At 55.3% G+C, this 20,881-nt stretch overlaps 7 protein-coding genes across 7 annotated transcripts; 2 read left to right on the top strand and 5 right to left on the bottom strand.

The window, feature by feature from the left end:
* Nucleotides 1–266: 266 nt before the first annotated feature.
* On the bottom strand, nt 267–2,275 carry BP01DRAFT_354876 (general substrate transporter). The gene is made up of 6 exons (XM_025574550.1): nt 2,028–2,275; nt 1,965–1,975; nt 1,667–1,916; nt 1,366–1,614; nt 1,011–1,317; nt 267–956 (listed from the first exon to the last, which is right to left on the bottom strand). The coding sequence occupies exons 1-6, from the start codon at nt 2,223–2,225 to the stop codon at nt 376–378; spliced, it is 1,596 nt and encodes a 531-aa protein (XP_025433043.1). The 5' UTR covers nt 2,226–2,275; the 3' UTR covers nt 267–375.
* A 2,416-nt stretch (nt 2,276–4,691) lies between these two features.
* On the bottom strand, nt 4,692–8,218 carry BP01DRAFT_421952 (uncharacterized protein). Its single transcript, XM_025579538.1, has 4 exons — nt 7,688–8,218; nt 7,327–7,639; nt 5,602–7,274; nt 4,692–5,536 (listed from the first exon to the last, which is right to left on the bottom strand). The coding sequence occupies exons 1-4, from the start codon at nt 7,912–7,914 to the stop codon at nt 4,774–4,776; spliced, it is 2,976 nt and encodes a 991-aa protein (XP_025433042.1). The 5' UTR covers nt 7,915–8,218; the 3' UTR covers nt 4,692–4,773.
* Nucleotides 8,219–8,759: 541 nt separating this feature from the next.
* Nucleotides 8,760–10,380, bottom strand: BP01DRAFT_336536 (putative glucan 1,3-beta-glucosidase precursor; the record flags this gene model as incomplete). Its single annotated transcript, XM_025573248.1, has 2 exons — nt 10,206–10,380; nt 8,760–10,148 (listed from the first exon to the last, which is right to left on the bottom strand). The coding sequence occupies exon 2, from the start codon at nt 9,936–9,938 to the stop codon at nt 8,760–8,762; it is 1,179 nt and encodes a 392-aa protein (XP_025433041.1). The 5' UTR covers nt 9,939–10,148; nt 10,206–10,380.
* A 234-nt stretch (nt 10,381–10,614) lies between these two features.
* Nucleotides 10,615–13,520, top strand: BP01DRAFT_390196 (alpha-L-rhamnosidase; the record flags this gene model as incomplete). The annotated part of the gene is made up of 1 exon (XM_025577981.1): nt 10,615–13,520. Exon 1 carries the CDS (start codon nt 10,770–10,772, stop codon nt 13,518–13,520), a length of 2,751 nt encoding a protein of 916 aa, XP_025433040.1. The 5' UTR covers nt 10,615–10,769.
* Nucleotides 13,521–14,495: 975 nt separating this feature from the next.
* BP01DRAFT_411076 (sugar porter family MFS transporter) lies at nt 14,496–16,228 on the top strand (the record flags this gene model as incomplete). Its single annotated transcript, XM_025578899.1, has 3 exons — nt 14,496–14,544; nt 14,607–15,056; nt 15,118–16,228. The coding sequence occupies 3 exons, from the start codon at nt 14,496–14,498 to the stop codon at nt 16,068–16,070; spliced, it is 1,452 nt and encodes a 483-aa protein (XP_025433039.1). The 3' UTR covers nt 16,071–16,228.
* Nucleotides 16,229–17,066: 838 nt separating this feature from the next.
* BP01DRAFT_411075 (tannase and feruloyl esterase) lies at nt 17,067–18,785 on the bottom strand (the record flags this gene model as incomplete). The annotated part of the gene is made up of 1 exon (XM_025578898.1): nt 17,067–18,785. The coding sequence occupies one exon, from the start codon at nt 18,783–18,785 to the stop codon at nt 17,067–17,069; it is 1,719 nt and encodes a 572-aa protein (XP_025433038.1).
* A 725-nt stretch (nt 18,786–19,510) lies between these two features.
* Nucleotides 19,511–20,256, bottom strand: BP01DRAFT_354874 (uncharacterized protein). Its single transcript, XM_025574549.1, has one exon. It carries the CDS (start codon nt 19,975–19,977, stop codon nt 19,603–19,605), a length of 375 nt encoding a protein of 124 aa, XP_025433037.1. The 5' UTR covers nt 19,978–20,256; the 3' UTR covers nt 19,511–19,602.
* Nucleotides 20,257–20,881: the final 625 nt, after the last annotated feature.

Raw genomic sequence — 20,881 nt, 5'->3', positions numbered from 1 at the left:
CTTCCTTCTCTACTCCCTGTGCCATGTATATCTCAGCGAGGGCGTTCAGACTAGTGGTTAACAATCACTCTTAAACCCCAGACACTAGGTATCAGTTCTCTGCTCTTCATAAGACAATCATACTTGTACGTTACAGTAGTCAAGTCTTTGTGCTGATATCACCCGGTGAGTTGCTTGTCTAGAAGCATACGTACAAAAGAAAAAGATCATCTAAATGTATGTATCGCTACGACATCAGCTCTACATTACAATGAACCTCACTGCGGATGGAATTCAATCCGTCATCGATTAATCACTAGCACATCACTGGTATCACCCAAACACAAAATAACATTCAAACATTCACAAGCACAAGCACATCGGGCGTGCAACCGCTTACTCATTCTCATCGACCGCAATCACAGTCGACTTGAACTTCCGGGCCGGCGTCTTCCGGTTGAACAGGATATCAGTCTCACGGTACGAGCGGTGCTTCATCTCCGGCAGGAAGAAGTAGGCCATGATCCAGCACACACAGGCGGTACCGCCCCAGACGTAGCCGCACTTGCCCGCCAGATTCCACCCGGTCGTGTTCAGCATCTTCGAGGCGAGGTAGATCATCGGGATCTCCGCAACGTAGTAGGCGGCGCGCCCCACCGCGGTGCTCAGCGCGCGGAGGCGGATGGACGAGGTCTCGGAGATGATGGTGTAGGAGATCGGGCCGAGGGTGCCGGCGAAGATGAAGGAGATGAGGATCGCCAGCGAGGCCTGGGCAATGTTGGTGGAGTTATTCTGTTCGATCGAGGCGACGACGCCCAGGATCATGAGCAGGACGATGTTCGTCGCGGTGCCCCAGAGGTAGACGGTGCGACGGCCGAAGTAGGTGGATACGAACCACGACAGCCCGTTGGCGACGAACTGGAGACAGGAGTTGACCAGGCCGAGCTGGAACGCACGATCGGACGAGAAGCCGGCCTCTGCGCAGGGGGGTTAGTCGGCCCATCTTAAACCACAGTTGATGGCCTACTCACGCTCGAAGAAAAAGGTCGCCTGGTTGGCAATCAGGTTACCCGCGAAGTTCTGCGACGCATAGACCAAACACGTGATAGTGGTACGTCGGAGATCCGTCCCCTTGAGGAGGTCAAGAAGGGTCGGGTTGCCGCCCTGCTCCCGCTCGATCTTGACCGTTCGTTCCATCATGGCCAGCGCCTGGTGGGCTTCGTCTTCGTTCTCCTTGCCGAGGCGCTTGATCGACCGGAGAGCCTCCTCCCTGCGTCCGCGACGGATCAACCACCAAGGTGACTCGGGAGCGAGGAAGATGAGGATCAGGAGCGGAGTCTGTGCAAGGATTAGCTCGCGTCAGCGAAAAATTGAGGATATACTGACAGGAAAGAGCCACTGCAGGGCTAGGGGCGCTCGCCAGGCCCAGTCACTTTGCTGCTTGCTGTAGGCGTAGGTGACACCCGAAACAACGATCGATCCAATAGACCAGGACATCTGCAGAGTCGCGGTACAGGCACCTCGGAGGGAGAGAGGAACAACCTCACTGGCATAGGCGGGGGAGTTGGCGATGAAGAATCCCCAGGGAACACCTTCCAACGCTTGACCCACAGTCAGGACAGCGAGCGATTTGGCCTAGGAATGCGTTAGGCGGGCGCGCTCCCTAGAGGCAAACCGGACTACTCACGAAGAAGGAGATGAAGATGGTCGCGTTCATCAGGATCAGACCGATTATGGTGGTCCAACGATAACCCACACGGTTCGTGATCGGACCTGCCAGAAAGACGCCGACAAAGGCACCACATTGACCGGCCTGGAAAAGGGCACTCTGCCACCGTGTCGGGATGGCCTTCTCAGTCGACCCCACCACAGCAACACCGTATGTCTCCTTGAAGTAGTCGAGAGCGACGAAACTGCTATTGAGGAACATGTCGAAACTGTGATCGGGTTAATACTCGTCTAGCCATAGACGCAAGGCAACTCACCTCTCCATGACCTAGTTGATGTTAGCATTGGCCGAAAAAGTCCAGATCAAGATCATCACTCACAATAGTGAAGCACATGGTGAACGCCCACAAGCACGCCCATGGATGCAGCTTGGCGGCCTCCCACACACCCAATTCATGCTCCCGATTCTCACCATCGAAGGCCTCTCTCATGAGATCGGAGTTCGGTTTGAGCTCGACATGGTCGATGTCAACCTGCTCCCCTTGGAGCTCATCCTTTGACTTCTCAAGGTCGGCCATCATGAATTGCGGAAAAGGTCACAGTGCCAAACACAGGGGATAAATGCAAAGCCAAGCCGGAAAAAGAGCGGATAAGTCGAGGATCTCATAGCTTCTTATAGTTTGTGGCGTCCTGCAGGCACCGGAAGGCCGATGTTGCATTCGCGTGCAGCATGTTTGCCCGCCGGGGTTTTGCCAGATTTCCCGAGACAGCAACGCAATGAGACAGGGGGAGCGTTGCCCAAAGCAGGGCAAGGGGCCGAGACAACAGGGTCCGATTGGAACGGGACTGGCTGTGGCGTTGGCCTTTGATAACTAGTAAAGGATTGGTGGCGTTTTCAAGGACCAGTAGCAGTAGTCGCGGGGGTGAGGGGAAGTCAAATAAATTGGATGGACTGATGCGAGGGCTTACGCGTGAGATTGGATTGCGGTGTGTGTGTGTGTGGGTGTGTGTGCTGGTGAACTTCAGTGTCTTGGACCCCACGGGGTTTTCTCCATTTCCGGTGGGTAAATCCCAGACCGCGACGCGGGGCCCCAGGACCAAACTGGATAAGCTTGGTCGGTCCAACTCGGCTCTTCTGCGGGGGAAAGAGAAAAAGTTGATCACGTTGGTGAACCTTTGCTTGAATCAATCCATGAAACGTGGTTTGCGACCCAATTGCCCAATGCAGGACAGGATATCTGAGCTTTACTCCGTTGACTCGGGACGAAACGAGAGGATCTGATCTCAACCCCAGAGTTTCCCATGGCATCCATTCTTTTTCCCCCCGCAGATCTCAGGCTGGTCAGGTGACCGGGACGGCAGAATTATTATCCCAGCATCGGGTTGGCGGTAACCAGATGGCGAGCTGGCGAAATTGCTTCCTCGCTTTGGCTGGTGGAAGAATGAGGCGACAGATTGTGGCTGCTCCTTGGCAAGGATTATCGCACCTATCCCAGTGAGCAAAGGAAACCGCGGTAGCTGAGAAGGAAGCACTGCATGCTACGCATGGCGCCGCATGCGGCCGAGGCGACTGGATACTGCATCCGAGCCCGACCAGGATGTAGCCGTTGTGGTGGTCAGCATTAATCAAGGAAGCGAGTTTGGTGGCATGGCTTGGACAAGATTCGCCCGTTCCTCAAGTGGGGAAGCTTGTTTTGTCGTTGGCCTTCGTCCTGCCCTGTAAGTTCTGGTGTTTTTGCCAGGATGCGTTGGTTGCAGCGAGGATGCATCGGGAGGATAGCATAGCCTCGGTCACATGGAAGTAGCTCCGAGTTCCCCTTCCAGCCTGAGGCAACTCCTCATCCCATCCAGACATGCATCACGAGGCACAGTCAGAAAATATGAATCCCTGTCGCATTCTTTCTCCCACCCAACTTACAGCAATGATTGAATCCCACGGCAGTCAATTTCACCGTTGCTGACACCCGCGCTCGAAACTGACCCGCAACAAATCTCCAGCCTCTTCCCGGATCACAGTCCAAATGTGGAGACTAAGCTTAATAGGATCCCAAGTAACGACCGGTCCCACTCTGACCATAACCTGCCTTGGACATTTCTATACAATTGACAGGCTAGGTATAATTCCACCGTGAATAAGCGAGGCAGCGAGTACAGCTCAGACGCAGATGATGTCACGCATCCATCTCAAAGCTCGCTTTCCCTTTCATCGAGTCATGTCCTGACACGTCCAGTGGTCCCGACATGCTTGATCCTACTACTCCGTATACTACTCTGGACCATGAATCGACCAAAGACTCCAATGCAGACCAATCACCAACCACCCGAGAGCTGATCAAAGCTTAACCAATTCACCTGAACCTAATGCAATATTGCCATCCCAGGGAGAAATGCTTGACTTCGAGGCCGTGCACGCCGGAGGGTGGGCGAGAAGCGCTCCGGTTCGCTTAAAATCTCGCCGTCGGAGACAAGCCCCCAGGGCTGGGTAGGGATCGGCTCCGAAAGTTCGAGTACTTCGTACCCGTGACGGTGGACTCGACTGACATTCTCACCCCCTTCAGGTTTGGGCTATCAGCTCCGAGGGGTCGGGGATCAATGCGGGGTCTGATCCCTCGGAGGTAATAGCCAAAGAGGGCAAATTGCCATTGCGTGGCCCCCGGGAGTGTACCGGTAGGAGTCTTGTGCACATGCTTCCCTTTTCCCCGGATTCGGGATCTGGAAGTGATGCGGGGGATGCGACAGATTCTCATCTTCGAAGAGACATCTATCACAATTATTCGTGCACCATATGCTCTCGACTTTGTCAGGCAATCACACCTTACTCTCTAAATTACACTCCAGTCTGCTCCGAGGAACATTGCTTGTAGAACGACTCGTAGGAGACCCAATCAGTAACCTAATTCTCACAGGTTCCGATGTTCTGCGTCCGCCTACAATGAACTGAATCATTCTGCTTGTCCGATCGCAGACACCTCCCGGTGTCTCGCCCGAGATTCCGGTTTTTCGAGCAGCAAGGGACCAGAGGGAAAACAAAGATGTCTAAATTACTATTTCCACGCTATATAACATAATCCCATCAAATGTGCAAATGTGCAAAGCCACCTTTCCCCCCCCCCTCTATCATACACATTACACCTCCTGCTGCTCCCACGAAACCAAATGCGACTCACCCAACACCCCCTTAACCACCAACACCAACTCATCCACCGTCCCCAAAAACTTAACATACGCACTCACTCCCACACAGTATCTCCGATAGTGCTCATCGCGCAGCATCTCCGCCGAAAGCAGCGTATCCATCGCATGGGCGTGCCAGTACTCCATACTCCGCTGCAGCAGCGGGGTCGGCAGGAGCTCGGGCGGCGCATCACCGGTTTTGAGGGCTTGCTCGCACACGCTCAGCACGGCCATGACCTCACCAATGCAGCGGTGATCCAGCAGCCCGGTCATCCGCGCGAGCCGGTCTTGGTACTCCTGCGGCAAGGAGGCGGAGAGGGCGAGTAAGCGGCCGAGGTTCCGATTGAGGGCATGGCAGAGGAGTTTCACTTGGTCCATGCTGGCGCTGTCGAAGCGGGAGCTGGAGAATTCGTAGCGGAGTAGCTGGATGGGGCCGTCGAGGAGGACGAGGGATTGGGCCATTTGCAGCGCGATGGGCTCGGCGAGGAGGCGGCCGTCTTTCTGGCCCTGGGCCCAGCACGACAAGAGAAGGGCGTATTGGTCGGAGATGGCGCGGATGGAAGTGGAGAGGGTCTTGCTGATGTGCTTGGCGGCGGAGGGGGGGTGGGGAAAGAGCTGCACGATGGTGCCCGCGCCAATGCCGATCAGGACGAGCAGCAGACGGCGCCAGAAGACGGTGTATCCTACGCCGGGGTTGCCGTAGGTCGGGACGTGGCTGTTGAGGGGGGGGTTAATTGTTGCTGTGCAGTGAATGGTTGGGGAAGGGGGGTTGGGACTCACGTGTCGTCGAAACTGTATGCAACTACAAGCAGAAAGGTGGCACATCCCATGATGCTGCCTTGGAGGAGACTGGGAGGGGAGTACAGCCGGCACCAGAGGAAAATCACCAGCATCACGGCCATAACAGCCGCCAGTCCGTAAGGACTGCCTGGTCCGTTGCCGGAGCCGATGTACCATGCCAGCAGGCCCAAAAGGCCTCCGACGATGGTGCCGACAACACGTGCAATCACCGAGAAGATAAAGTCGGCCATGTATGGCATGAGACCGGTTTGCGCCATGATCAACGCCCAGAGTCCTTTTTCCCGATAGAAGAAACCGGCTGTACTGGGCAGAGCCGAGACGATGCCAATGGCAATGGTGACCACGACCATGCGCATCGCGTAGAGCCCTTCGTTGCACGTGAACCAGTGATATATGCCCAGGATGGCACGGCCGATTGCGCTACGACGCTTGACGCGATATCCGCGACTCAGCCGGAGTCTTTCTTGCACCGACTGGGTCGCGTCGGGCTGTTCCTCCGGGTCCTCGTCCGAGACCTGTGTCATCGTCGGGGCCTTATTGCCCTTGCCCGACACCCAGGACCCAAAGGCCTTGAGGCTCAACGGCCACCACACCCGCGTCCGCTGCGCGCTGTGGAAGATATTCAGCACTTGGTCCAACAGGACCTCGGTTTTATCCATCGCATTACCCATGTGTTCCTCAAAGACCAAGCCGACTACGATTCCGCTAAAATTCTTCGCGTGACGGTCGCTGTCCTCACGCGGTGTTCCGTCCATCAGCGGCCCATACCAGCCGACAAGCGTTTCCGTTGTGTTAGTAATAAAAGTTTGTCGCACCATGCGGAGGTTATCGAGGGCCTTGCGGCTTCGTTGGCACAACTCGTCACGGCTCTCGGGCGATGGGCGGCGGTACCACGGGCGGCTGTTTACCATATGAATGCAATCTTTCGCAGCGTGGAGTGCAACCACACATGCTTCAATGGCCTTGGATGCCGTGCTGACAAAGGCCTGCAAGGTCTCTTCCGGAATGGGCTCGGTGTCGGAATTGCGCAGTCCATCCAGCATACGTGCCATCTCTTGGAGCTGATGGCGTCCGACTTCACGTGACCCTTTGACCTTCTCGTCCTTCGCTTCGATCTGATCCACGTATTTGAGCAAGACTTCCTTCGCGCGAGCCTTGCCGGAGAGACGGTTCATGTGAAATTCAAGCAAAGAGAGGGTAGCTCCGATGGCTTGGCGGATGGGTTCTTTGAGAGCTCCAACGTGCTGCGCTCCCCAACAACCAATCGAGAAATCCAACGGTAAGAAGGCCAAGGCCGGCTCGGCCTTTCGATATTCGCCGATGATTCGAATCTGGGTTTGGCGCAATAGAGCCATATCCAAGTCTGGGTCGCGTTTGCCAAGAGTCTCCATGGTGAAAGCCAGCGGATGGGTAAGCAGCTCGATGATCTCCTCCATGCCGTTGAGAATGACACGCGACGTGGATTGCGGGAAGAACAAGACTGAACAGGCAAAGCCCAGGCCGATGCCGACGCCCGCCGGTTTGGCAAGGGTGAGAGGGAGAGTGCCGTTGAACGAGGGAAGAAGTGGGATGTAAATGAGAAACAAGTCGGAGATGATGGTGCCGAAGATCGCGGTGAAGGTCGCTTTGGGATTACTCGCTCGCAGCCGTGCCTGCTCTCCAGTTATAATTATCCTGACGAAACTGCTAGGGCAAGGGCCATACCATGAAATAAATGAAAGTACAAATCAGACAGTAGGTGACAGCTGTCACTCGCGCATCCAGCATGTGCCCTTCATAGACCAGAATCTGGGCCAAGCTGGCGACGGATTGCCCGGTCGCATTGGCCTGCTGTGCGGCTGTCTGCTCCAGGGCCAACAACTGCGCCTGCGTGTCTGCAGATGGCCTGGCCGCGTAGGCTGCCTTCATCGTGATGACCCCCCATGCCCAGGCTAAGCATACGCCCAGGTAGAGGGAAATCGCACCTAATAGGTGGATGAAAATTACACTACTGGGCGGTAGAATCAACGACACCAGACTGCGCACTCAGTCAGCATTTTATCATAGGTCAAAGGGAGAATCATACCATGCGAAGAAGGTGGCTTGTCCGAGGCTCGACAGCGATGGACTGATCACAAACAACAGACAAGCCACCCAGGCTGCGACCCAGCAGCGGAAGAGGATCTTCAAGTCGCGCGCGTTGAAATGATCGAGAAAGGGCGGCAACCGCTTCTTGCCTCCACTCAGGACACGTTCCTGAAGGGCGTTAATGGTTTTTCCATCGTCCCTTGGAGGCTCGTTAGTCTCGCCCATAGTATCCCAAATGGTGGTGTCTATTCAGGGACAAGGCGAATGTCGTCATCGATGGAATCAATGGCACTGTGCGGGTTTAACGAGCGACCGTAGCATATGACACTACTGCAAACATAGAAGAGAGAAGGAATGCTGAGTGAGTGGAAGAGGTGAAGTTATCGGTCGGGGATAGAGGTAAGAAAGGGGTCCGGAGGGGGAGCAGATGTTAGAGTCCAGACAAAAAACGTGGCGAAAGAAAGTCTGTTCTCGGAAATCCACCTCGATCTGCAGCTTCGAAAATTTATGATTAAGAGGATTGAACGAGTCAGGCTGATCTTTGCTGTTCGCATGCAGCTTATGCTCTTATGTACGGCATTTATGGAGAATTTATGCATTTTATGTCTGGGCTGACGTAGTCCACCGCACAAAACCGGATAAAGCCTCCATTTTTATGCTATCCCCAGTAGCCAAGAAGCACTATTGAAACTGGATCCATCATCGTGATTGATCACTAATCGCTGCATCTTCCACAAGCAGATCACCCCCTGACTCACTTTCTAACTTCCTTGTGTAAATGGCAAGAACCACTGCGACCGGGAGCTTCATGAAATTCACCGGCACATCATGATCCCACATCCATGAGCAACGACCTCAGGGATATGAAAAAGGAACGCAATGCCTCGAATCCATGTTGGAAATCTACTGAAAAGGTATGTGAATGATAAAATGGAATACTCATAAGTCGTTAAATTACCCCCCCTCACCCCGGCGACATCTCCCAATTCGACAACGCCCAGCTTGAAACTGCCTCGAGGTATCCTAGACATATACAACAAAAATATTTACACCAAAGCGGAGAGACCAACCTAGCACTGGTAGCTCGTATCATCCAGGTGCACATAGCCCAGATCAATGAACCCCTCGAAATTCCAATAATCCGTCTGATTCCCCTGTCCACTCACCGTTCCGTTCCCATAGAACTTGGCCGTCCAGTAAGCGGAGCCTTGGGTGTGCTGGTAAAAGGCATGGAGACCGGTATTCAAGTTGCGCTCGCGCAGGGCAAAGGTGTTGTTGGAGCCCGCCTGGATGGCCCACTCGCCGGCAAAGACAGGGAACTTGCCGTCACCCGCGATGGACTTGGCGCGGGTGCAAAGGTCTTCCGCCAAGGTAGCGGAGGTGGCGTCCGTGTCGTCAAACCAATAGTTGTGACTGTCGAAAACAATGTTGGCATCGGCAGAGAAGTTGCCGGACCAGAAGCGCTCCCCCTTGAAGCTGTCCTGCAGCATGACCGGGATGTTGGGGTTGACTGCCGCGACGTGCTCGACCACGGCCTGGTAATATTTCAGAAGCCAGGCCGCTCCCTTGTCCGAGAGCGCGGCTGGAGTCCCAAAGACCGAGAAATTCCGGTTGTCGATGACTTCGTTGGCGGGTTCGAAACTGTAAGACTCAGGGTGGCCCGAATTCTGGATAAAGTCGATTGCGGCGTCGACTGCTTGCAGAGAGTAGTCGAAATTGGTCTGGTTGTACCACCAACCCCAGTGTCCAGTCGCCTCCCCAATAGTCAAGCCATTGGTGCCTCCCGGCAGTCCATGGATATCGAGGATGATATGCATGCCATATTGTTCAATAGCATAATTGGCAATCTTCGACAGGTACTGGGTCTGATTGCCGGAATAGAGCTGGGACCCTGGGTAGTGAATCCAGGCAGCGTAGGTAGTCGGGATGCGCAGGGCGGTGATTCCGACATGGGCGAGCTTGTCGACATCGGCCGTGGTGAGCCAAGTGGCGTAATGTTCTTCAAAGACTGGTCCGCATTGTGCGCCCAGGTTCTCGCAGAAGCCCCATTCATCCGACGCTCCTCCAGCATATTCCCCCCACCAAGCGCTGTTGATGGTTTGTTCTTGCACTAGCCAGCCGCCCATATTGACGCCTTGGGCTTTGAAATGTCTCCAGTCGACGTAACTGGAGTTCTTACCGGGGCCGGTAGGCGCTCCCATCGCTGTTTGCAGGGCCAGAGCCCCGAGAGCAAGTCCGAACTTCCCCATGACGAAAGCCAATGCTGCCTGAGAGGATTTTTTGATTGTAAGTGAGGATTCCTGTTCCTGTTGGATACCTCTTGTTGAACCGGATAGGAGCTCATTTTATAATGCGAGGATGGGCCCAAGCCCGCCAGTCCACAATCCGAGGTCCCTGCCAACGTTGCGTAGAGTTTCCTGGAATTTCCATAGTGACTAAGAGGACCGGTCGTCAAGAAACTAGAAAGTTGCCAAGTCAGACGAGGGATTCCGTCAAACTTTTCCTCGGATGCTAACCCGTGGTATGGCTGGCGGTGAATCGACAGTGAACGGATGTCCCGTATGTACCGGAAAGTCCGACTGGGCTTGTTATGATTATCTTATTCGACGAAACCCATCGCAGGACTGAGTTGGGCGGAAACAATGTCACGTACCAACCTGTCATTAGTTTCGAACCCCATGCAAGCGAGCACGAGGACAGACCAGGATTCCCCGTGGGGAAGAGGGAACGTGGGGGAAGACCTCTCGGAAGCAAAAAGCGGCAGTTGAGGGACCCGTGACTGACTGACTAAGCAATCTGGAACTAAAAATGCCAAAGTCCCGAAGTGGACTAGCCTGGTCTCACGTCCTTCGGGGTCATTCCTTCGGGGTCAATTCACGCGAGAATTCCTCCACTTGTTTTACACGGACTCCATCATCGTCCCACTTCGATGATGGGGCAATGGAGGGGCAATGGAGGGGCGATGGAGGGGTAGCTGGAAATGCTTGCCTCTTTGGTGCTGACAAGCAGACAAAATGAGATTGTGTCCCAGCTGAGGCCGATCGCCGGCCTTTCGCAGAATCACACCCATTTCACACACCATGCAAATCACCAGAGCTGGGATTCATGGCTTCGAAGAGACCCTCGGCATCGATGTCGATGAGGTCCGCTTCTACTGGGTCATCGAGTCATTGCAGCCGAATGCCTCTCAGAAAGCCTACCGCGTGGTATTGACCACCGATGAGTCCAGTCTTCGCGATGACAATGCCAATCCCTCCAGTCTGGCCTGGGACTCAGACTACGTCGAGAGCAACGCGCAGCGAAACATCATCTGCAAGCCTGACAACGGCTTTCGGTCGACATGCAGCTACTACTGGCGGGTGACCGTCTGGGATCAGTCTAACCAACCCTTCCACAGCGCTGTCAACCACTTCTTCACAGCGTATCCCCGCTCACATCTGCTGCCTCCCTACAGCATGAACCAAACATATATGCCTCACACCGCGCTCATCTTCCGCACGTGGTTCGAGGATGAGCCCAACCGCTGGAAGGCTGTGTGGGTGGGTGACGGAGGAGACAAACCCATTTACCTGCGCAAGTCCTTCGATCTCGCTCGGTCGCCAGTGCGCGCCATCCTCTTTGCATCCGGACTGGGCCATTTCAATATGAGCGTCAACGGTCGACCGGCCTCCAACCACCGCCTCGACCCCGGCTGGACCAACTACCACCGTCGTGTACAATTCACCTCGTACGACGTGACTGCCCACTTGCAACAGGGCCAGAATGTGCTGGGCGCTCACGTGGGCAACGGCTTCTACGCGGGCGACAAGGGCGACGATCGCTTTTTCTGGCCCATGTACGAGGATAACACCTATGTTCGTTACGGTAATGAGCTGTGCTTCTTCAGTGAGCTCCACCTGTTCTACGAGGACGGCGAGCACACTACCCTGATTTCTGATCCCACGTGGCGCGTGAGCAAGAGCGCCACTCTGCTTGCCAACATCTATGCCTCCGAGACCCACGATCGTCGCCTGTATCCGACCGGCTGGGATGCACCTGGATTCGATGATGCCCACTGGGCCCCAGCTAAACCCCTCACCGGTCCCCGCGGTCACATATTCTACCAAACTCAACCTCCCGTTGTTCTGCATGAGACCTTCGCGCCGGTCAAAACGCATAGTCCCCGCCCGGGCGTCGTCTGCTACGACTTGGGCCAAAATGCGTCCACCATGGTCAAAGTCGTTGTGGAAGGGGCTGCGGGATCGGAGGTCATTGTCCGGTACAGCGAGACAATTAACGAGGATGGCACTGTGCTGATGCCGGATCCCCTTTTCAAAGAGTTCGAGACGGGCGTATTCTCCCGCATATATCTGGCCGGTACGGGCTCCCCCGAGGTGTGGGAGCCGGACTTCAGCTTCACCAGCGCGCGTTATATCCAAGTAGAAGGTGTGTCCTTAGACGGGAAGGACGGCCGCCCCAAGATCCTATCTGTCGTCGGCCGCCACATCTCGTCGGCCGCCAGACGGCTGGGGACGATGAAGACCGATAAGGAGGACGTGAACGCCTTGCTGAATGCATGTTACTGGACCTTCAACAGCAATCTGTTCAGTTACCACACCGACTGTCCGCAGATTGAGAAATTCGGCTGGCTGGAGGTCACCCATTTGCTGGCCCCTGCGACCCAGTATATCCGCGACATGGAGTCGCTCTACACCAAGATTCTCGACGACATCCTCGACGCCCAGGAACCCAGCGGATTAGTCCCTACGATGGCTCCCGAGATTCGCTACATGTGCGGACCACTTCACGATACCATCACCTGGGGCTGTGCCTTGTGTTTCCTCCCCGAGATCCTCCGGCAATACTACGGCTCCACGCACGTCATTGCCAAGGTATTTCCTGCCGCCGTGCGTTACATGGAATACATGCGCACCAAGGAGCGAAGAGGTGGGTTGATCGAGCACGGCCTCGGCGACTGGGGACGCGGCATTGCCCACGGCAACAACCAGGCCAACATCGAGACGGCCATCTACTACCGCTGTCTGCAGTGCGTGGAAATGATGGCGCGGGAGCTAGGCGAAACGCGGAAGGCCGACGAATTCAAGGAATGGGCAGCACGTATTTACGCTGCGTACAATCGCCACCTGCTGGTGACTGACGACCCGTCCCGCCTAAAGGCATACTACACATCGTTGGATAACTACCCGGAACGCGACCGGGACGCTGTCGCGCAAGCGATGGCTCTGCAGTTCGGGATGGTGCCTCCAGAGCATCGTGACGATGTCATGGCCGCGTTCATGGACGATGTCGCGGACGGGCGCATGCGGTCCGGCGAGATCGGGCTGCGGTTCCTGTTCAACACCCTGGCAGATGCCAAGCGGCCCGATCTGGTGCTGCAGATGGCTCGTCAGGAGGAACATCCCTCATACATGCGGTTCCTGCGGCGTGGCGAAACCACCCTGCTCGAGTTCTGGCAAGATGCGTGTCGCAGTAAATGCCACGACATGTTGGGGACGATCTATGAGTGGTTCTACGCTGTCGTGTTGGGGCTGAAGCCGATCGGACTGGCGTATCGGACCTTCGTGGTAGACCCCCCGTATGAAGCGGAATTCGACCACGTTCAGGGTAGCGTGGACAGCCCGTACGGGTTGATTAGTATTGAGTTTGCGCGCAATGCACAAGCGGCGGTGACGCTCCATCTGCGGGTGCCGTTCGGTACGACGGCTATCGTCAAATTGCCCAAGAATGCAAGACACTCGGCATATCTTCGCGCGGGCGAAGCGAAGCAGGCTGTGGATGGAGATGACGTGCAGCTAACTCACGGCGCGTATTCGGTCTTCGTGCAGCTCTGATTCAACGATACACTTGTACATAGAGGTTAGACTAGTTGGAGAGGAGTTAATCTGTTTGCACTACCACGGCATTGGTCTGATTCCCGCGGGGGCCGCGAATGTCGGCGGAGTAGACGGTCCAGATGCAGTGGGCTCGTATCTCGGTCTGATCGGTCCCGAGTGCTTTGAACTGGAAGTCAGTCTGCGTGTCTAGTGTGGGGCACTGTGAAGGTCAGTCGTAGCTAATGGCCTAGCAAAAGAGCTTTCAAGACAACGGGAACTTAGCAACTTGCATAGGACAGGTATTGGGCAGCGCACGGGCAGTAATTCGGAGAACGGTTTCCAGTGCTTTTCTGATCCCCACTTCTACACCCACTCATACGAAAAATGGAGGCGAGGGCCATGCCGTGGACAGGCGAGGCTCGCGAACAGGCACGATTTCTCGGAATTTCCGATTCTCGTCAGGGTTAGCGTCTGCACCAATGCCTTTGGCTTCCTTTTAGGGCCCACTCCGCCTGTGCCCCACCTTGGCACGACTCGCAAGCACTAACAGTACTGCAGCGTTGAAGCTGCCAGAATCCAGACCCATTGGGGTAAAACGATTAAATCCCCCGTGCCACACTTGACACCTCCACCCAAAAATCCACTCTCCCCCATGGGGCGTGACCCGGTCTCGGGTCAGAGGGGCCCGAAATCGGCCTGAATCGGGGCTGGGGAGTACCCCATCGTTTTTTCTTCGGCTATTCTGGTCGGCTTCGCTGCTTGGATCCGCCCATGAGGGGACAGAGAACTGATCATGACCACCCCAGATTTTGTCCCGGATATGGTCCAGGTTCCCGGTTCCCCACGCGAGACAAAGCTTCGTGCATGATGAGCGGCAAGCTAAGAGTCACCCGCCACTTGGCCTCGCGCGGCCAGCTTCGCTTCTTATAAGACGAAGACTCTGCCTCTGCTCGAGGGTTTCCAGAGATCGACGTCTTCTGCGTATCGAGCACCATGCCTAAAATCTCAACCTTGTTGTCCGCCGTCTTCCTGGCCATCGGGGGTGAGTATGTCTCTGTCCCACCCGGTTTGATAACATCCCTTAACGCAGTCTGCTGTCAACAGGCTTCCTCTTCGGCTATGATAGCGGTATCGTCACCTCGACGATCGCTCAGACCGAGTTCATCAAGTACTTCTCCAACCCCAGTGACACCGTCACGGGAGGCGTGGTCTCCGCCTTCCAGGGCGGCGCCATTCTCGGCACTATCATCAACATTTTCACTGGTGACCGGCTAGGCCGGAAGCTGTCCGTATTCGCCGGAGCATGCATTTCGGTGGTCGGATGTGCGCTGCAGGCCGGGGCGGTCGACATGACCATGCTCATCATCGGTCGATTCATCGCCGGCGTCGCCGTCGGCATGCTGACGGCCACCGTGCCCATGTACGCGGGTGAAATGGCTGAGGCTCAGACCCGCGGGATGATGTCCGGGCTGCTGCAGTGGATGTTGAGCTGGGGGTATCTGGTGGCGCAGTGGCTGGGCTATGGGTGTTCGTTCAACAATACTGCTTTTCAATGTACGCGTCATCCACCACTTCCCTTTCGCATGACCCCAAACTAACCCCGATCCTCCTTCAGGGCGCTTCCCCCTCGCCTTCCAATGCCTCCCCGGCCTCGTCCTCATGGCGGGTGTCTGGTTCCTCCAAGAATCCCCGCGGTGGCTTATGGAGCAAGACCGCCACGAAGAAGCTCTGGCGACCCTCCACAAACTGCACGGCGACGGCACGCCCGAGAAGACGAGCTACATCGAAGCCGAGTACCAGGAGATCCGCGAGACGATTGAAGCCGAACGTGCGCACCATCAGATCACCTGGTCGGCGATTCTCACCAACCCCTCGTGGCGCCGCCGCCTGATGTTAGGGTGTGGCGTGCAAGCCTTCGGGCCCCTGTCCGGCATCAACGTCATCAACTACTACGCGACCCGCATTTACGCCAGCCTGGGCTTCGACACGCGCACCACCTTGATGATCGTCGGCATCTCCGGAGCGCTCTCCATCGTCTACGCGACCATCGGCCTCTGGGCCCTCGAGCGCGTCGGCCGCATCCGCCCCCTTATCATCTCCGCCGCCGGCATGGCGGGCGCGCTGGTGTGCAACGCCGCCATGTCGCAGCACTGGGACGAGAACAACACCAACCAACTCCGCGCGATGGTCGCCATGAACTTCGTCTTCAGTTTCTTCTACACCGCCCCGGGGATCATCAGCTGGGTCTACCCCGCGGAGATCTTCCCCGTCGCTATCCGCAACCAGGGGAACAGCATCACGACCTTCACGAACTGGACGGTGAATCTGGTGTTCGCGCAGTTCTCCCCCACCGCGTTGACGAATATCGGATTTAGGTATTTTTATGTGTTTTTTGTGTTTAATGTGATCGCCATGGGCTGTTATCTTTTCTTCTTTCCCGAGACCAAGGGGAAGACGCTCGAGCAGATGGATCAGTTGTTTGGGGATGATTTGCCCGCGCTGGGGTGGGAGAAGGAGGAGAAGGAGCCCGAAGCGGTAGCGGTGGAGGATATAACGGCGAGGGAGTAGGGGTTTTGGTTGGTTGCTTGCTTCATAATGAATGAATGGCTCTCGCGAGTGTTGTGCTGGTTTTGGAATGTTTCGTTTTTGCGAGTGTAGTGGAGCTCTAGTGGGGGTTTGGTGGGGTCTTGGGTACTGAAGCTATAAAAATAACCAATGGAATAATGAAGCCTAGAGGAGCAGAATCTTGAACTCGATGGATAAAGCTATCCCTTTTCACGAAAGAATGACAGCCGCATGTGGGTGGAAAGAAGAAAGAAAAAGAAGAAGAAGAAGAAGAAGAAGAAGAAGAAGAAGAAGAAGAAGAAGAAGAAGAAGAAGAAGAAGAAGAAGAAGAAGAAGAAGAAGAAACAAGGAAGGCACCCCCCTCCCTCCTTCCTCCGTCAGTACTTTCCAATTCAAGCCATAAAAGTCCTCACAATAACTTTAAGTACAAAGCACATACATCGTGGCTTCAATTTTTGCTGCCCTGTTTCAATTGAGCAGTGAGGACGATCTGTCGAGCTGGTTCCTAGGTTGACTGGACACAGCGGTATCTCTTCTATATTTTATGATTTGCCTATACTACACACCAGCGCACGTACCGGCGAGTGACTTACGCAGGGTAGTATCATAATTTTCTAGGAAAACACATCGTGCCTACGCTTCATGCCCAGCCAGTAGCGCTCGATATCAAAGGCATTTCTCGGGCTGATCACCATCATCCATTCATCATTTCATAATACAAGGAGATTCAGGTGGAGCAAATGTTGGGGCTTAGTTGATTGTCCGTTGAGTGGCTGAACACTGGTTGAATTATAGTCTAACTAGTTCCAGGATCTATGCTGAGCAATGAATACAGTAAGATCACTCTAACAACCAGTGATAGAGGATCTCTGGCACATCACCAAAAGAATGCAACCAGTCTAAATACAGGATCTTTGCAGATCAGCGAATCGAACTATTTGTACAGTAGCTCCACCACCTCGTTCAACCGAACCGCCATATAAACAACAGTTGGCTGGCCTAGTAGATGGTGATGTTGTAGGCGTCCAGCTCGTACAGGAAAGTCTGGATCGCCGCCTTATCCTCGACACACTCCATGGTGGTGCCGTTGTTCTTCCACAGGGGACGTAGGGGCCACGAGCAGATATCCTGGTGCTCGCCAGCGTAGTCACCCGACAGAACAGTACCGTTGAGGGTGACCGGGTCGATGCCCTGCTCGACCCACTTCATGAGGTCGTTCAGCGAGTCCTGCGGGTAGGGACCGTTGGGCTGCAGGGAGTTGGTGTTGCAGTGGGAGGCGCCGGGCACCAAGTACAGGCGGTAGAACTCGTTGATCGCCTTGATGGACTCCTCGTAGCTGTAGGTGGCGTTGGAGAACATGGTGTTGCGCACCGACTCGAAGTAGCGGATCGACGAGGCGGCGGGGACCGAGTTGTCCGACTCGCCGTGGTAGTGCAGAACCTTGCCACCGGCGGCCTGGAAGCGCGACAGGTCCGGCCAGGTCGTCTGCAGAACATCCTCGTAGCGCTGCAGACCCTCCAGCATCCAGTCGCGGAGCACGTCGTAGGTCACGTTGTCGAGGTTGGACAAATTGTCGAGGTCCAGCAGCTGCAGGCCGTGGGTGACCCACTCGCCACCCAGCTCGGAGACGTCGATGCCGTATGTCTTGGTGGTGGAGTCATAGCTGGTCTCCGCGTCGGTGAAGTCGGAGCCGATCTGGTACCAGAAGTACGCCTGGCGGCCCTCCGAGTCCTTCAGTCCGTCCAGGATCGTCTGCGCCACGCGCACGCCCTCGGCGGTGATAGTGCCGTTCTGGGCGGGGGTCGTGACGCCCATGCTGGTGCTGGCAGCGCACGAGTAGGGCTTGCCGACGGTCGAGGTGAGGTCGAAATGCAACTTGCAGAGATCACTGCGTCCGATGACACCATCTTTGCGTCCGTCCAGAGCATCGCATCCGTCGATGATGAGGGAGACGATCTCAGAGAGCTCGCAGTTGGGGGGGTAGTAGCCGAGAGTCTGCTCAACGACCTGGGGCACGAGGTGGTTGACTTGTTGCTGGCCGTAGCGGATGGCCGGGGCGCCGATCACGGCACCGCTCCATTCCTCGGGGAAGCGCTGGACCTGACTCCATCCCTCGCGACCACCCTCGGAGCAGCCCTGGTAGTAGGCGTAGAGCTTATCGGTCATGTTGTAGAAGTTCTTGGTGAAAGCCTTGCCGATGGAGGACATCTCGTGGTGGGCCTGGTAGCCGAACATGTAGAGGGCATCGTAGTTGGCGGTGCCGTTGACGAGGGGGTAGACAGAGGAGAATTGGGTGTCGAAGCTGCCGAATCCTCCATCGGTGCGGCCGGCGACGGCACCGTAGGGCAGACCAGCGGCGACGTTGGTAGCGACATTGATGGCAAATCCGAAGCCACCAGTCGAGACCCAGCGGTTCTTGAAGTCCCCAGGGGTGGGCATCCAGAACTGCAGTAGAACTTCATCATCCTTGCCCGCGTGAGAGTAGGTCATCGTGATGTTGCAGTAGTCGTAGGTACCGGCAGGATAGTAGTTAGATCCGGCGGTGGATGCATTGTAGACGGGAGCTGCGGTGATGCTGGAGGGGTTGGTGACAATTCCCTGTACCAAACCGGTCGAGGGGACCGCTGCTTTGGCGTAGGCCGGGGTACAAATGTCTTCCAGACTGGCGGCCCTAGCTAGGGCCGCAGCGGAGATAGCCAAGGTGACATACTTGGCCATGGCGAAGGAAGGACTAAGTATAAAGAACGAACGGAAGGTGTGTTTTGAGGACGAGAACTCGATTGCTCTGCGGGATACTGCGACATTTTATAGTAGGCCGCACTTCTTCACCAACGTTCAAGCTTTTTGACCACCCGCCTCGAGCGTCGTAACCCGGTCCACCATGTGTTTCCACCTAGTGCTACCTTAATCTCAGGAACGTGGTGATTAAGCAACCATTGAGGCCTTTCCAAGCCGGATGAAGATTGGAAAGCCGCGTCAGGCCCGGTAGTGAGGAGCCGGCAAGTGCGATCATACGAAGCACGTATAGAGATAGAGCCGGGTTAGAAGACGGAGGTAAGAGGCGTCGTCATCTGGGCAATATGCAACCCAGAATTGCAGCCTAAAGTGTTTAAGCTTGTGGGGACTGCTGTGGAGAGCGAAACTGAAGAACAGGGACAGTGGTCGATCTTCTGCCCAAAAGGTGAAAGTCTCCGCAGTTACAGTTAGCGTGAAGAAGTTCAAACGGTGTGATGCGAGCTCATGTGCCGTATGCGTCCTTCTGGCTTGATTCTATGAGTGCTTTAAGCCTTGAATTGGTTTCGAGCTTGTTTTAAACAGATAGATGCAGCAAGAGAGGTATGAGCACATGTGAGGAATATCTGTTCCGTGACCGGGAGTGCATTTACCCCAGCGAGTGACTAAGCTTTATCATGTGGTGGACGAACTCATTACATCCTCCATCATACAAACATCACAAACAATAAAATGAACCCATCCCCCAGGGACTTCGACAATACACAGTAAGTAGTTGCATCAACCATCAACCACAGCCTTCTTATTTACCCACATACCCTTCTCTGGCAATCGACAGAACGTCTTGCTCCAAACCTTCGACTAATTGCCACTCGATGCCGGCCTCTTCGAGCATCTGACGTGCCGATGACCTGCCCGGGGTGGAAGGCGATAACGACCCGAAATAAACCTTCTCGATGCCTTTGCGGCCACCCGTTCGCGTGTCAATGATTCTCTGCACACAGGGAAGAGTATTGTGCTCGTCTTTCGCGCATGGCTCAAAACTCATATACATGACCAAAGTGCGATCGGGTTCTGAGGGCAGAACCTCTCCGACTTGGTCCTCCGACATCCCGTGGACAGCGGCATAGTTGGAGAGGCAAGCCTGCTCGGCGTGCGGAGTCTTCGCCAGTTCCATCGTGTACCCTGATGAGAGAAGCCGGTCGTCGTTGTAAAGCTCGTTGTTGGTACCCCGGACGAGTTTGCGTGAGACCAGCACTGCCCCGGCTCGGAAGAGATTGGGGCGCGGCGGTGACAGCTTGGCCAGGTTGAGGCAGTGGCGGAGATATGTCAGATGCGGACAAGGCTCTACAAGAGCATTTGGATTGACGGGCTCTGGATATAATGAGAGGACCATGTTGAGATGCTTGAGATGCTCGAGATATCTTCAGGTTGAGCTGGATTCTGGACCAGGTACTGACTCGACTGACTGCTTGGTATATTCAACTGCACATTTATACTGCGCGCAACGCTGGATTTGGTACCCGGAGAATATCTTCGCTCCATGATATGACATCACAATGCCAGATGACGCGATGAAGGTTTTCGAATGGGGTTGACAAGGCGCATGATTGGTGCTGCAGTGCCGAGCGCCAAGGTGAGGAATGTAGGGGCAGCCCAACCGAGAGGCTAACTACGACCTGCGTGATGACAAAGAGCTTTCATCCTGATCTTGCACTATCTCCGTATATGTGCCTTCGACGCAGGTTTTTGCACCTATTCTATGTATATCAGCCGCCAGGTTCTTCATGACGTCAAACTTGTCCTTCTTTCGAGAACGCGAAGGCGCACTATGAAGCGCTCAGTCGATGCAACGCTCGACATTCCATCCCGGGCGCTCAACCGTCGCTCGGCAGGCTGTTCATTGTAATCACTTCCACCTCTGCACGCCACTTGAAGCAGTATGGTGGCGCAGGTGTGAAACACACTTGCCGGGAAACACCCTTGGTCTCCTCCGTGCATTACATAGAAGGGATTATCCGATCAGCCCCATGTACCCTGTCGTGAGGTGTTTGGCAGTTGCGGTATGGCCTGTCAGCACC

This window comes from Aspergillus saccharolyticus (assembly GCF_003184585.1).
Source record: "Aspergillus saccharolyticus JOP 1030-1 unplaced genomic scaffold BP01scaffold_8, whole genome shotgun sequence".
NCBI lineage: Eukaryota > Fungi > Ascomycota > Eurotiomycetes > Eurotiales > Aspergillaceae > Aspergillus > Aspergillus saccharolyticus.
This window is presented reverse-complemented; position numbering and strand designations above follow the sequence as displayed.